This window comes from Lolium perenne, chromosome 3, assembly GCF_019359855.2.
Source record: "Lolium perenne isolate Kyuss_39 chromosome 3, Kyuss_2.0, whole genome shotgun sequence".
NCBI lineage: Eukaryota > Viridiplantae > Streptophyta > Magnoliopsida > Poales > Poaceae > Lolium > Lolium perenne.
Genome location: NC_067246.2, coordinates 46,756,385 through 46,772,518, shown reverse-complemented (window position 1 = coordinate 46,772,518; position 16,134 = coordinate 46,756,385). Strand labels below are relative to the sequence as shown.

General features: G+C 42.3%; 1 protein-coding gene and 1 long non-coding RNA gene across 29 annotated transcripts; both read left to right on the top strand.

The window, feature by feature from the left end:
* The first annotated feature begins 314 nt into the window (after positions 1–314).
* LOC127341373 (F-box/FBD/LRR-repeat protein At1g13570) lies at positions 315–11,142 on the top strand. 28 transcript variants are annotated; one of them, XM_071827915.1, is made up of 13 exons: positions 318–1,246; positions 1,578–1,727; positions 1,830–2,109; positions 3,125–4,255; positions 4,387–4,613; positions 5,513–5,840; positions 5,988–6,327; positions 6,595–6,696; positions 9,000–9,169; positions 9,514–9,786; positions 9,884–9,985; positions 10,080–10,191; positions 10,327–11,142. In XM_071827915.1, exons 1-4 carry the CDS (start codon positions 389–391, stop codon positions 3,145–3,147), a joined length of 1,311 nt encoding a protein of 436 aa, XP_071684016.1. In that variant the 5' UTR covers positions 318–388; the 3' UTR covers positions 3,148–4,255; positions 4,387–4,613; positions 5,513–5,840; positions 5,988–6,327; positions 6,595–6,696; positions 9,000–9,169; positions 9,514–9,786; positions 9,884–9,985; positions 10,080–10,191; positions 10,327–11,142. The 28 variants fall into 28 exon arrangements, with proteins under 28 accessions (XP_071684038.1, XP_071684035.1, XP_071684028.1 ...); XM_071827923.1 differs by having other exon boundaries at positions 3,125–4,613; positions 5,513–5,832; positions 5,988–6,023; positions 6,254–6,327; XM_071827922.1 differs by having other exon boundaries at positions 3,125–4,613; positions 5,988–6,023; positions 6,254–6,327.
* Positions 11,143–13,477: 2,335 nt separating this feature from the next.
* LOC127341376 (uncharacterized) lies at positions 13,478–15,812 on the top strand. Its single transcript, XR_007875456.2, has 2 exons — positions 13,478–13,627; positions 15,423–15,812. It is a non-coding gene; the product is annotated as an uncharacterized lncRNA (long non-coding RNA).
* The last annotated feature ends 322 nt before the right edge of the window (positions 15,813–16,134 follow it).

Sequence of the window (16,134 nt, the reverse complement as noted above, 5' to 3'; positions counted from 1 at the left end):
GGCCCCGGCGGCGCTAGGGTTAGGGGAGGAGGGTCGCCCCTAGGTCGCCCTTGGCCAGAGCGACGGGTATCTCAATTCAGTTAGCTCACTAGAGTGGTTGGTGTCGATCTGGACGGCTGACAGAGGATTTGGAGGATCAACGGCTACTATTAGTCAAGTGTAGTTACCGTTCTAGTTGTTTACTATTCACCGTCCTCTCTTGTCACTGCTGTAAGAAATCGTTGTACCAGACTATAAGTCCCCATGTGTATGGGCACGACAGAGCTATCGGAAATAAACCCTAATATTGTCCCTAATTAGTTGTCTTAGATTTAGTTCTCTATATGATCGAGAGGTCTCCATATCGGGAGCGTTCCAGTCCGATTCCCCTCTGGGATCTGACAGAAATATGCCACCACGGGGCTCTACCAAGAGGCGCCGGGGCCGGGGCCGGGCGACGGAGGCCGCTGCGGCGGCGGCGGCGGCGGCGGACGCCCTGCTCTCCCTGCCCCCGGAGGTCCTCGACGACATCCTCATCCGCGTCGGTATCCTCGACGCCGTCCGCACTTCGGCGCTCTCCCGCGCCTGGCGGCGCAGGTGGGAGGAGCTCTCGTCCCTCGACCTCTGCTTTTCCCTCTCCGGAGACGACGAGGGCGCGCGGAAGGGGCTGGGGGCAGTCGATGGCGTCCTCCTCCGCTGCCCCGGCCGCGTCCAGCGCTTCTGCGCGGACCTCGACAACACCTACGCGGGCCGCATCCACGACTGGCTCCGCGTCATCTCCGGCCGAGGTGTTGAGATCCTCAGCCTCACCTTCGGCGACGGCTTCCCCGCCCTCCCCTCTTCCGTCTTCTCCTGTGGCCGGATCACCTCGCTCAGTCTCTCCGGCTGCTCCATCCCGCCCCTACCCCCAGGCTTCCTGGGCTTCCCGGAGCTAAGGACACTAGTTCTCACGACCGTTCGGTTACATGACTCCGGGGAGTACCAACTTGAGCAGATCATTGCTACGTCCCCGTTGCTAGAGAATCTACAACTTGGCGATGTTCTCTTCAGTGGCGGGCACGTCAAAAATTGGGTGATCTGGGCCCCAAATCTCAGGCATTTAATGATTTGCTCGGATAACAATGATGGCTGGGTCCTTAAGGAGTTGGCATCCCTGTGTTCAGCCGAAATCGCTTTCTCGGACTTTGTTCTTCACGGCGATTTCGTCAAGTTTCTTTCAGGGCTTGTTCAAGTTTCAGAGCTTGTGCTCGCCCCGTTCAATATACCGGTAAATTTTATTTTTATCTTTCTCTGGTTTGACTGAATCAATTAAAACTGGATTATATAGGCAACCATCTCGGGGTTAAGTATTCTTTATTTCTATTACTGTGTTTCAAGTTTTATCCTGACGTCGCAAATAGGGTTCATGTATTCTATTTCCATGTTGTTTGCTACATATATTGATTTTGCGTAGTTCTATGGTGTGCTGATCCTTCAAACATCTATTATCTTCTTGTATTTATATAGAAAAAACAGGGTCTGTCCTTTCGTTTGCATTGCTCCTTGATTCTACAGATGAATCCAGTTTAAGTTTGATATTCTTTTCTCCATTTTTTCAGTCAAATGTTGAGATGCTGGAGATACTTCTATGCACCTTTCACAACTTGAAGAGCTTGACGTTACTTATGCATTTCTGTAAACAACCCCCTATTATGTTAGCCTTATGCTTACTGAAGAGTGCCCCAAATCTTGAGAAACTCAGAATAGAGGTAATTATGATTGTTCCCATGTAGATTTTTATATTAACACTGTTTGAGGGTCATTTTGCTGCTTCCAGTTAATTGCCTTTTTTTCTACGTGTATACTTGAAGATCTTTGATGAGAAGGAGCAGATATTTGAGGCAAATGGGGAGTTTCTGAATGCATTGTGGACTGATGGCATGTGTGCCAACCTTCAGGTTGTGCAGATGATTGGTATTACTTGGCGTCCAAATGAAATGTCTTTTATAGAGCTCATTCTCTCCAAAGCAAGGCTTCTTCATACATTGTCAATCAGTCACGGTGAGCAAATTGTGATGTCTAATGAGGATGCTCTAAATGAATTACTAAGATACAAAAGAGCATCAGCTGAAGCTCAGGTCATATTTAAAGGTAGAGAAACTTACTTTTATACAGTAAATTTTGTCTTATGTATTCTCTTTCTATTTGAAATTATGGATAAAATGCATGAATAATTTTATTTTAAATTACCCCCTTATTGGTGCATTTGATATTAAAATTTTCTACTATATATAGTTTGTGATAGGTTATGAGTTATGCAGTCATACTTTGCTGAAGTTCTTTGTGGCTTTGTTAAGTTTTAAACCTGCTGTGTACTTGGACATCCATGGTCTGACCCCAGATATCATCTATTATCCAAAGTAATCAAAATAGAATGGTTGAACATTCCATTTGCATTCCACTTTTATTTCACTTCTTTACCATTAGGTTTGATGTTTTTATCCCAGGGTTCAAGAATCATGACATTCCATTTGCATTCCACTTTTATTTCACTTCTTTATCATTTTGGTTCAGCTCTGCATTTGTTCATAACATCTGTACTTTTGATAGGTGCTAGTTCCCCCTTTTGGTTAGCTTGGTCAGGGCCTCAATGGGGATACAAGTGGATGCTTCAACATAGCAATCTGTTAGTTTTTTAAGAAAACAACAAGCGCATAATCTCTGCTGCATTTCATTAATGGGGATAAGATAATACAAACAGAAATCAGAAATCGGCGAGACACCTCAACAACTGAAAACTGAAAAGGCGTACTAACACTGCAAGCAGCTTAAACTATCAAACCCTGGAATTTGATTTTTTACCAAAGTTTAAATGATTGACTTAAATGTGGGGCCTTTCACGTCGTGCATCTGATAATTTCTGAACCATCCATGCCTCTGCAAACCTTTAGAGCGATTCTATGCGTACGACGCTTGTTGTCGGATGGTTTTACGACAGCCATCACGCATGCACCACTTCCCCTTTGGTATCACATCATGCATTAAGCTAATTTCTGCTAAGGGGTTAACCGTTTGTATGTATGAAACAGTGCAATTTTTTTTTGTTACATCTGTTTTCTGTGTATTGCGATGAGCTGCATAAAGAGTGTTTTTTTTTGTCATGCAGGTAAAGCTGAAAAATATTATTAGGCCAGAGACCAATTTCTGGGCATTGCGGTGACGTGTGGACTGTGGAGTGAGTTCGCTTTTACAAACCTGTTATACTGTGTGATGCAATATTTTGGATGAGAAATGCAGCATGCAGAGAATGTGGTCTCAAGAAACTTCATTTGTAGACCAAAAGGTTCTTGTTAGTACTGTGACTGTTGTGAGACATTTGTTGTGTGACCTAATCTAGACCTCTGCCGCAGGGGCGCTCCATGACCCTGATTTGCCAACTTTGTTGTTGTCTTGGTATGGTATTCAGTAATCTCCTTTTCATGGAAAGGCATTGCGTAGATTCAAAAATTGAAGGAAAAAAAAGAATTTGAAGCTGCCAGTTGAAAACACCTCCCCACAAAAAAAGTAACAACACATCTATTTTATGTTGATGTGTTGTAATGAGAAAACATGCCAGGTATGGACCTAATAATTGTAGGACTATATTCAATCGGTGGAACAACTTGTTCATATGTGCAGGCTCCACACAATGAATCTCCATTTAAATTACATGGAGAAGCTAAAAGGTACTAGACCATCGCCATTTCTCTTATGCCCTCCCATGAACACCACCCAGATCCACCCACGATGCCACTCAAAAAGTTCACTGGCACAAGGTCCGCCATCGCCCGCGACGCGGAGAAGCCGTCGAAGTAGCGGAAGCCCAGGGCGTGGAAGGATAAGCCGAAAGGCATGACCAAACTTGTCAGCAATAATGTCACCCCACCTATTGGAGATGGACGCATAAGGTATGCCCATGCGTGACACAGCCGTCGTTGTCTTCCCTCTAGAGGAGGGTCCATATGGCTGAAGTGAAGGGGTAGTCCTTGTAAGATGAGCGGCCATTTTCGAAGCAGATAAGCACAAATGGAAAACAGGGTCGTGGAGCCATCGCCAGCATGTCAGTGCTGGGAGCTTTGCGTGAAAGGCAAGCCATGCGAAGATCTTGCATTTGGGTTCCGCGTGAGCCCACCGGATCTTCTTAGCATCGAACTTTGCGAAAACTGCCTAGAAATTGGACATGGTATGCAGAGCCAGTGAAGTAGTCACCCTCCGAGTTGATCGTCCAAGTGATGGTGTCTGGCACATCCAAGGCAAGGTGCGTGGCCGCAACAACTTCCCAAAGTTGCAAATACTGCGCAAGCTGGTCAAGAGTGGAGAGTCTAGCGATAGAGCAAATGCAGTTGCCATCAAGTAGCTCTCTGGTGACAGTTCTCATTTTCCTTGTAGCCACCTTGAAGAGATCTGGAGCCCAAAATTGGATGGGCCCACGGTCTGACCAAGTCAGACAAGAAGGAAGTGGATTCCCCTTTTCCAATGGTAATCTTCGTGTCAGCCCAGAAAAGATCCATGGCCGCGTCGTTGCAAGGAAGCTTGGAGCCTGCCCAGGTTTGCTGTGGGTCAGTCCATTGAAGCCAAGGCCATCAGAGACGAAGGGCGCGGCCAGAGCATTCAAGGTCCGATATACCGAGCCCCCCTATTTCCTTTAGTATGCACACCGTCTTCCAATTAACCAACACATGTCCGCCCGAAGCATGCTCGGCATCGTCTCCAACCCAAATAAAGTTTTTTGCAATTTTGTTGATCTTATCAAATGCCCATTTGGACAGGGGGATGGCAGTGGCCATGATCACCGATTTTGCGAGCATGATCCTTTCAGGGCGCGCTAGTTTTTTTTGCATCAATGAGGTTGGCGAAATGGCTCATGACACATCTAGATGACACTTGATGGTTTTCGGTGTGCACTGCGAGCGATCGATGCTTGAGTAGCTCGGCTGTGGGTCTCGTATGTTTCGCCTTTTGGCATCATGTACGCGTTTGGTGTTTTAGGTGTATCTTGCCGTTGTTTAGGTTTGCATCCGGTCTCCTTCTAATAAACTGAGCGGTGTGGGTCTCTACCGTTTTCTTTCTAATCAATGAATTTTACAACCTGCTAACATAAAAAAAGCATGCTAACATAACTACTATATTATTTGGGAACCAACTCCTTTTTTTTTCAGAATTTTGAGATCTTTTAGGAATTAATTTGGGGCTGACACGTATGGGTTGATTTTATAGTGTTTCTTTTGTGTGTAACTTAGGTGCTCTTTAAGAATTTACACGGTCATCTGCCGACGCACACCGCAACGTTTCGGTGAACCGTGGCGTTTTATTGTTGTTTTGGTGGGCCCCAAATGTATTGGGTCTTGCGCACACGTGTGGTCAAAGCGGTGTCCACAAGCCACCGCTTATGCAAAGCGGTCAGGTTTATTTACCGAGTAGTAGAATACAAACAGGAATAAACAAGTCAATCACGTTTTTTCCTCATCTCTCTCACCTGCATTCTTCCTCCGCGGCGGCCACCATCCTCACCTAGGGCCGGCAGAGGAGGATCTTAGGGCGACCTTCCAAGACGTTCTAAAGAGCCGGCAGCATCGCGCTCACCGTCGAGCACCGGAGGCAGAGGGAGGCGTATTTTCCGGCCACTTCCCTGCACCTCGAGCGGCTGTGACCACCCAGCAATTCTTCGCATCGGTCACGCCGGCGTCGACGCAACAGGCGGTGGTACGTCCTGGTTGGCGCGGCAGGGGAACGCCAATAGGGCAGGGTAGGGCAATGGGCCCGGCCGGCATCCAGGGCGAAGAGCCAGCGCGGGCGTTGCTCCACGAGCTCGCAGATTTCGGGATTGGAGTTCAGGTGCCTAGGTGACTTCTTTGTTCATTTAACAGAAATTTCTTCTCTTACCCATTTGAACGATTTCTGGGATGAAGTTCAGTTGTTGGTTTCTAGTTTGATTCATCTGTAGGGATTTGAGATTTTACTCTGATAGCGTTGCCTCCGGTGTTGTACAGGTGCTTCTGCTTTTGCCGGCGGCCGGCGGCACCAAGGTCAGGGAGTCAGAGTACAGTCGGCCTTGATGATTCTACAAACTCTATCTTGCTGCCTTAGATACAACTCTCAGCCCTACCGTTCCTCTCTTACTGCACAACTCAATTCTGAATTTTGTAAACATTTATAGTTGAAGGTTGTGTCTACATCTGAAAGGTCATAAATTTATGAATGTAGACAATATTTTAAAATCCATGTATATGTATCACTTTTTAATTTGATTTGCAAGGTGTGCTTGAGAGATTTTGGAGACCACTTGCATGGAAGACCATGCCAAATGAAGTTTGGACCTTCAGTATGCAGGTGCATTTTTGTTCTTGGCAAATATATTATATCTGAGTGTGGTCCTTGATGCACACATTATGCAATCACTCATCTACCATTTAGCTCCTCAAAGTTTTGAGACGGCTGATGGTTCCTACTATCACTTTGCCTATGAGCGCCTTGCCATCTGTATTCTTATTTAATTCACTAAGAGATTCTCTCATGAGCAAGAATTTATGTTGCCTGATAGGGTTGGTAAGAAAATTAATGTTTGCTAAATGGGGTTTATTTCCATGAATCTGATAGAAGAGTGGTGACAAAAACGGAAGATTGTGAAGCAGACCCATAACTGGTCAAATAGAGAAGGATAAAGAGCTATTGGTGCTTTCTGAATGGTTTCATATAAAGGTAATAGAATTATTCATGCATGTTTCTGATTTATGTTCTTTGTTATTTCTATTGTGTGAAATTAATCTTAAGAACATTGATTGTTCGCACGAATTATAGGGTCGCAAACATCATCACATCACATACCAGAGCAGCAGTGTTTCTATTTTTTACATTTACTGACCTGGAGACGGATCTGGGTGCTAAAGAATTAGCACGTGCTATGGATCTAAACTGGTTACTGTATATTTGGAATTGCTCCTTCATTCTACCCTAGGTCTGGAAGGATTTGATGATACCTCTAAAGAACATGATCTTTAAAAGGATCATGTGATTGTCAGTCAGATTTCCTATGCACATTGATACGCTGTGTACAAAGTATGAGCACTGGAATCTACTTCTCAGTTGCTAGCATTCTTTGCGATATATGTTTTTTTCCTTATTATGTGCTTGGCACAACTATTGGCATTCCATTTATTATTGTTGCTGGTAAAAAGATGTTGAACTTTAATGAGTTATAGAGATATGCTAGATTTAGAAGAATAAAAATAGAAGGCAAGTATTAAGCCTAATAGTTGGGAACTTACTAATTACTTTGGGAAGCCCTCAAGATCGTTATCATTATCTATAGCTTTGGGGTCAAATACAGTATGTGCATGCTTGGCATGCGTGTCCAAGCTTTTCTTTTTGCTTGATTGCCGATTAGGCATGTTGTTGGATGTTTAGTTATTTTCTGTTATGATTTGCGCAGATTGTGCACACTCGCTTAAATTACATTGCTACAAAGCTATGTCAAGTTATACTCTTGCCCTGCTCTAGGGGCATTGGTCTCTCATTCTCTTACAATAGAGTTATATCCATTTTTTTCCGGGGGAAGTTTTTAACATTATATTTATAGTTGTTTTAAAAACCCACCTGATACTAAGTGCATGTGCTTTGCTGGAGCTGTGGTTCCCAAATTAAATCATACATTCAGGCATTGCCTTCCAATTTCATATCATGTTCTGTCCAGTTAGTATCCACTTATTTTGCGCTTGGTGAAAATCACATAGACAAAAGTTGGTTTATGCACGCTTACTAATCTTGTATATTCAGCAGTTGGTTAGCTCAAGGGAAATAGCCAAGTAGTTTAGGTTCCCACTTTTAATTTATCTAGTGTTCCAGTATTCCCAATTGAATTCATGTAACGTAAGCAAGTATGTATATGTAGTTTTGCAGCCAAAGAACAATGAAGATCAGGTCACAAGATTAGTGTGGCTTGCAAGAATAGAATAATCATGTGAGCCTATTGCAAAATAGATCTGGTCATGCCCCCTAATTATCTTTTCTTATTTCCTTTCGTATATCTATACAAGTAGTGTCATGTGAAACCCAATAATTGATAGTACCAACTTGAGAAAGAAATTGGTGCATGTACAACACAAATTGGACAAATAGGTGGCTTGGTGAGCTCCATTAAGCTATTTTGAATATTATTTTTCATGCTCTGGTTGAGTTTTGCAGATTGAGTTAGAGTTACAGTATATCTGTAAACTTGAGATATGCAACATGCAAGTTTTTTCTAAAGGTGACCTCCTTTATTTTGGAGCAGTTCTCTCCATTCCATGTTGTCATTTTGAAAAAAATTATCCATCTTGCACAAATAATGTCTTCTTTTCACATTATTTTGCTTACAACTCACTATTAGGTTTTGGGACCAGGACATACTTTTATTCTATAGCTACTGTCTGAAATTGTTTGCAGGAAATATGGGTTTGTTGTCTCTTTCTACCAAATGCAGAACATACTGGACTGTTGGATTTTCATAATGATTTTTCCCATTGTACTTAGCTGGTGTTGTTTTAGTTTCTAGCTGCATTTGAAAGTAAGAAACAGATAGAACAGTGCAGCCATTTTAAATTTTGGTTTACACTGTAATTGGAGAATGAGGAGATGCTAGGATCCTGGGTGATAAAATAATGTTGTAGTGACCAAGGTTGGTTTTTGACTCCACATTGTTACTTCTAGATGTATTTGATCCCCAAACGGATGTCCACCAGTACTGTTGCACACACAGGTCTATGGAACTATCCCCAAGTTATTCATGTTTGATCACTACTCTAGCTATTTCCTTTACATATGTGTAGCAACTCATTGTTTCTACATTATCTATTTTAATTTGTCCACTCATCTTTCATATTTATATGAGCAGTATTGTGACCCATAAGCCCTTTATGCTGCACAAGGATATAACTATGACAATTGGGAGGTGTATATATATTATTGTACCCGGATTCCATTTAATGTAAATCACCATGACACCAGCTACTCTGGTTATCCCGCAGGTTCTCCGCGCTTCATCAAGCTTTTTGTTGTGCTGATCAAACTCGGATGCCATTTGTCTCGGAATTCCTATCAATGTAAGGTGATGCTTCGGTTTACTAGGATCTAGGAGTTCAGGAGCCCAAATCAGGGGATTCTCTACTCACTTGATTTTATCGTCATTGACCACTAGGTTAGATCTATTTGCTCTGATTTTCTATCTATTGGATTGTTTAGGTGTAATGTATAGATCTGTATACTGGTGTGCGTGGTCTTGTGCCATTTTCCCTTCTTTGTAGTGCCTCGGTGTATAAGTGTGCTTTCTTCTTTTATTTTCCCAATTTCTTTTTCCTTCACTTGGTACGCACAGTTAATATGCCTTACTAGATATTGAGTTGGAAGATAGGTGTGTTTCCTTTATTTTTGTAATATCTGTCATGATTACTTGGTTTGATTGTCCTTTCGATTTTCCACTATATTGATCTACTATCTTGCTAAAAAACTCCTTTTTTGGGGTGCTTTTTGACTGATTTACAGAGAGGCACAATGGAAGGTCCAGTCCTGGAAAAAGAGTAGATCAGTTTAGGGATCAGCTGTAGGAGGGGTCTATTTACACCACTAAGAAATTTGATTTGTATGATCCTAGAAAGAGCTACAGGTCAGTGGATCATCCTTTGCGGATCTGCTTTACTATGAGGACTACTCTATCAGAGGTGGTGCCGCCGCCGGAGAATTTTCCTATGTATGCCTATACTGCTGTCCCCTTTAGCATGCTGTCAGATTGCATTGATTGGAATATACTTATATCCGGTAAGAATACAGTCATTTTGATCATTGATTTATTTTTGTATTGTTTGTTTTCTTGGAAAAGTTTGTTTCATGTTATGGCAATTCAATTACTCTGCAGATTTACAACAGATGTCGGACGGGCTAACAAAGTCCCCGATGTTTTGCCTCCTTCTGGTAATACAAAGAGCCAAAAGAGACAAATTTATATCACGGATGGCAGGTGCTGATCGCTGATATCTTTAATTTCTTTTTCCATAGTGAGTATTTGCTTCTTCTAATTACCATCTGGTTTATACATGTGTTACTTTATGAAGCGAGCATGCTATTGTTACTTTGTGGGGAGAGATGCTGATGGACTAATGGAGGCATCAAATGAAGAACCTGCCATCGTGTTATTTGTTGGCATGACTGTCAGTCAGTACTTAGGCATTGCGCTCCCACCTCTTTTTGTATTGTCCTATTGTATTTCTTTCTTTTTTCCTGATTTGTGCTAGCTTTTGTATCCAATAATGTGCTGCAGGCTATTTGTTTAATAACATGTGTATCTTGCATATGCCACAGGTCCAAGCATCTGCCATGGCTCGTCGAATTACACAGCGGAAACCAAAGTCATATGGAGCTGACAGTGTCGACAATCGCGGAAATAGCGACATTCGAACCAAATTTCGAGCGGTTAATTCTGGTTCAACGGATCCTCATGCCAGCAAATTCGCAAACTTTATTTGTTTGGGCCTCGCGGAGAGGTTGTCTTCGGAAAAGAAGCATTACATCTTGTGTCCAGTGTCAGGGGACGGCTAATAGTGTGCCTCAGGATTTGCTTGCCATCGTGGGAAGAGTTCAGCGTTATTGTCGCTCCTAGACGTGAATCGCTGGATGCATTGCACAGCCACTTTGGAGACAGATTGCTGATCCGATTTCCGTTACAGTGTTACTCAACGACATGACATGGAGGATTCAGCCACAAGTCAAGAACCCTAAATGGAAGAAGGGATTACACTTCACAGATGATGACTAGGATCTTAGACACACAGGATATAAAGGACACAATATCTTGGACATCTTTCTACACACTGCTCTTCTGCAGATGAATGCAGAGGGAGCTTTGCTATTGCCCAGTTTCTGTTGTTCAGGGCCTATATGTTTGGACCCTCAGTACACTTCCATGTTTATGTATCTACGTCAACCACCCGTTTAGGCTATGTGTTTAGGTTGTATGTTCTGTTTTGCCTCATAGATGTTGTTTTTGGCTTGCTAGAAGCCTTCACGATTTGTCAGTTGCCGATTCTAATGTATTATATCTTTACCCGCGCTGCTTATGTTTTATATTGTACAATTTCCAGGCTTTGTTCTTATGTTATGACTATGATCATTTGTTTATTTTGTTTTGCCACCTATACACATGCTATTTCCTCATTTCTTCAGCCTAATAATATGCACCTTCTATTTTGTTGTCTCATTGATTAGTGTTGCAATTTTATTAAATCTGTATGTTATCAACTGGACATGAATCAAGCTCTTTGTGCCCACGTGGTTGCTGTGTGTAGCCTGTGTGCCATTTCACACATAACTTGTGAGATGTGTTGATCAGTATACTACCACGACCTGGCGCGGCGTGCCGTCGCGCCGTCTTTTGCTAGTAAAATAACCCAGATGCTAAAAAGTGCTCGGAGGCTCGCTTGCTCGTCCGAGCCTCCGCTTTGTGACCGTCCGATGGTCTCGATCACGCCCGCATCCCACATCCTGTCCCATCAGCTTTTCTCCTCACTCTCTTCCCATTTCGTTCCCCATTCCCTCGCACGCGTCACACGCACGCAACCTCCCATGGTTCCTCAGGCTGCCGCGCCGCCGCCGTTGCTCCCGGCCGCCAGCAGCTGCGATTGGCCCTGCATCGCCTCGTCCTCTGAATTCCCAGCACGGCTCGCCGCTCCCTCGATGCACACGCGCTCCGGTGATGCGCCGCCACCCACGGATCCAGCCGTCGCCGCCACCCACGGATCCAGCCGTTGCCGCCACCCACTGATCCAGCCGTCGTTGGCCATCGCTGACGTCGCCACCCGCCTAAAAAAGCTCGGCCACAGTCATCTCCGCGACGTCCCCACCGGCGCCAAATCCTAGCCGTACGGCTCGGCTGCCGGAGCTGCTCCCAGGAATCCTCTTTGCCGACTTCACCCCATGGTGCTCGTACTGCGTCACCCCGACGTCCTCTTCTTCCACCTCCAACCTCCTTCCTCTGCTCTACGGTGGTGTGGTGATGTTGCTGCTGCATGGGCTGCCGTGGCCTGGCTCGGCTGGCCCCTCCTCTCCTTAAACTACTTCGATCAGGTAGTTCCTCTCCCCCTTGATGATACTGATACTGGTGATATGTGCATTTGGGTGCTTGTGGTGGATTGGTACTGGTTGATCTGTGCTGGTATATGTGTCCTTCTAAATGACCGGTGTTAAGAGTCATTATAAATGCAATTTCAACAGGCAAATCTGAGCCTACCTTCATACGGAACTGGAGCCAGAGCGATGCTATAGAGCAAATTGCAGTGGCGACATGGCTTCATAGCTTGCATTGCGTCCTCATCGTGTGAAGCAAATACATGTTGATAGCTTTATTGACATGGATAGCTACGTGGCTACGCCTCACTGATAAACATCTGGTTTGTTGTTGTACAGTATGTTAGTTTCTTCCTTTTGTGTCAGCCTACTAAGGCTAGAAAAAGTTAAATGATTTTCATAGATATGAGACTATTTGGGTGTACGGGAGTAGTGCGAAAAGAATTAGGTGAGAAATGTGGTGAAACTTCTTTCATAGGTGCAACTGGGAGCATTTCATTAGAAAAATGAGTTACAATACACTAAAAATGTGGATTGACCTTTTATTGCCGATGTAAACGTTGGAGAGGCTTGCACCTTGCATCTGACTTGGTTGCCTATGCTTAAGATATGCATGGTATGCTGTGTAACTCAACACCATTGACCTTTTGCTGGGGCACAAATCAGGGTATTTATCAATCAACAATGTAATATACTCTTGACAGATTTTCTATCAAAACCCCACCATGGCACCATGTGGTTGAGGACTGACCGTCTTCCCACCAAGTCCGGCGATGGTAGGTATCTGTGAGACTTTTCTGATGTTTTATAGGCAAGTAATTTGGCTCCAGAACAACAGAAAAATCTGCCAGCGTGGGATTCAATCTTTGACCAGTTGAAACAGGAATTTAACCTAGGGCGCCAATCCAGGTAACCAAAACTAGACCTAACGCGGTGTTTTTCTGACACGATTGTGGACCAGAGTCCTAGTTCATTCCTTGTTGATTACTTGTTTAGCTCCTGATCTAGTATATATAAATAAGTAGGGATTGTTTTTTGGGTTCTATTTAGCTGTAGCTACTACAGTGTAGTGGATTGGATGCTTCGGTTGATGCAGGTGACCATATTAAGTACAATTAGGACACATATTCTGTTTTCATCAAGTAACCGTGGACATGAGGTGCTGAAGTGGATACATAGGAGAAATATATGATGTAGTATAAATAACTTTCAGAAACAATTGTCATATATATATTCCTTCAATTACATGCATTTATTCATGTGGGAATCATGCAATAGAAATAGTATGCTGATAGGCAATATATTCCTGCAATTACATGTACTTCGACCGGCTGCTGATGTGCATATTACCGTCAGGAACATAAACAACTTCAGAAACTCGCGGCATTGGTCCTTGCTGAGGAGACAATGATGGAGAGAGCTGCAATGGCTCTCATGATGGTGACGATGGCCACAACGACGAGAGGGCGTCAATAACTGGAGCACCGTAGCTTGGACCATCACCATAAGGGTTGAAGTTTGACACACTGAAGCAAACTAGGTAAAAGTCCTCTGAATAAAAGTGATAACCTGCTTGCATGTTTTGTTGTCTGATGTATGGGTTAGAGAATGGGTGCAGATTTTGAATGAGAGAAAGGGAGCAACATGCATAAGTTAGTCACTGGTTTTATTAACTTGTCATTGTCATCATGCTTAAGTTGAGTAATCAAATTAAATAAGTTGATTCTTCCGGTATGCTTAAGTTGTGTGGATATCTATAGTCTATCTAGGTTTTTCTTTTTAAGCAACATGCGTAAGTTGGCCACTGGTTTAATTAAGTTTCCATTGTCAATATGCTTAAGTTGGGTATTGAAATGAATTAGGTTGGTTCCACCAGCATGTGTAAGTTGTGTTTATAGTCTAGTTATTTTCCCTTTTCTTCTTGAAGCAACATGCATAAGTTGACTACTTTAGGTTAATTAAGTTGTATTGTCAACATGGCTAAGTTGGCTACACAAATGAAGCAAGTTGGTTCTACCAACATGCTTAAGTTGCGGTTTATAGTCGAGCTGGTTTTCCTTTTCTTTTTTGGAGCAACATGCACAAGTTGGCTACTTTAGGTAAATTAAGTTGTATTGTCAATATGCATAAGTTGGGTACTAAAATGAATTAAGTTCGTTCCACTAACTGTTTAAGTTGTGTTTTATAGTTGGTTAGTTTTCCTTTTCTTTTTTGAAGCAACATGCATAAATTGGGTACTTTGGGATAATTAAGTTGTATTTGTCAATATTTCTAAGTTGACTACAGAAATTAGCAAGTTGGTTCTACCAACATGCTTAAGTTGCGGTTTATAGTCTAGCTGGTTTTCCTTTTCTTTTTTGGAGCAACATGCACAAGTTGGCTACTTTAGGTAATTTAAGTTGTATTGTCAATATGCATAAGTTGGGTACTAAAATGAAAGTTGGTTCCAACAAATGTTGAAGTTGTGTTTTATAGCTAGTTAGTTTTATTATTATTTTTGGAGCAACATACATAAGTTGGGTACATTGGACTAATTAAGTTGTATTTGTCAACATTTTTAAGTTGGCTACATAAATTAAGCAAGTTGGTTCTACCAACATGCTTAAGTTGCATTTTATAGTCTAGCTGGTTTTCCTTTTGTTGTTTGGAGCAACATGCACAAGTTAGCTACTTTGGGTTAATTAAGTTGTATTGTCAATATGCCGAAGTTGGGTACTGAAATGAATTAAGTTGCTTCCATCAAATGTTGAAGTTGTGTTTTATAGCTAGTTAGTTGTCATTTTCTTTTTTGGAGCAACATACACAAGTTGGATACTTTGGTTAATTAAGTTGTATTATCAATATGGCTAATTTGGGTACTGAAATGAATTATTTTGCTTCCACCAAATGTTTAAGTTCTGTTTTATAGCTAATTAGTTGCCCTTTTTTTTGGAGTGACATGCACAAGTTGGCTAGTTTAGGCTAATTAAGTTCTATTATCAATATGCCTAAGTTGGGTACTGAAATGAATTAAGTTGCTTTCCCTATTATCAGTCCCAAATTGGGTTTAGTACAAAAAAAGTTGCTTAAGATTTTTTTTGTCAAGTTGCTCAATCAACAAACCTAAATTGTATGATAATGGTTCCTAAATTTGGTATTACCATCTGGAACCCTACCCTATTCACGTTACAGTTTCAGTTGGTTCTGAACAAGTACTAAGTTTCATCAACACCTTTTTATAAAGTTGCTTTTTTGCATCATAAAACCTCGAGTCGTGCAAGAGGAGTAGCTTAAGCATTTTCTATGTACAGCCCAAAACTATTTCTAGTGTGCTTATGTGATTGTAACTTTTTCAGGTTTCTGCGACAAGAACCAGTAAATGACCGGAGATTCAAAATGATCAAGGAAGGAATGGTTATTCCTACATCGACGTCATAGCAACACAATCAGATAAGACAGATCCTTAGTGTTCAGAAATTAGTAGTGGTCAAAGCTAATGTTTTCTCAGTTTGGAAGTTTTATCTTTTCATGTTATCTTGTTAATCTTTTGTGGCGCAAAAGATATATCTGGGAACAACTATGCTCGATTCAAGGGAGCCTCAAGGCCATGCCGGAACTGCTTACTACCTTTTTTTATGACCACCTACATATATGTTGGAAAAAACCCTCCTGCATTGTTCTCTACTATGTCACGATAAGTTGCACCTTGGAGTTATGTTTTCTGCAGTTGTAATCCCTATCTTCTATGATTTTTTTGAAGTATGCGCATCCAGTTTGATGTTTGTCCCATGTATGGTAACAAGTTGTACTTACGCAATCTACTAAGATGCTTTCTGTAGTATCTAAAGTGTGATGGTTAGCAACCGAGGTTTCAGCAAAAATATCTAGTTGCACCTGACATGGTTTGTGTTTGGCATGATCTACTTGAAATCTGTTTTTTTTGGTCCTAATTTGTACTTGGGGTTTGTGTTTGTGTTAGGCTTGATCTTCTTTGTACATGTCAGTTTTGCTATTATTTTTTTCATGGGATATCTTCTTCATGGAAGCTACAATAGATCTAGTTCTTGG

Bases quoted from the DNA above. Each gene is read 5' to 3' on its own strand.
- LOC127341373 (XM_071827936.1), top strand. From the start codon at position 389: ATGCCACCACGGGGCTCTACCAAGAGGCGCCGGGGCCGGGGCCGGGCG. The intron at 1,247-1,577 runs GTAAATTTTATT...CCATTTTTTCAG, and splicing joins TCGCCCCGTTCAATATACCG to TCAAATGTTGAGATGCTGGA. The intron at 1,728-1,829 runs GTAATTATGATT...GTATACTTGAAG, and splicing joins TTGAGAAACTCAGAATAGAG to ATCTTTGATGAGAAGGAGCA.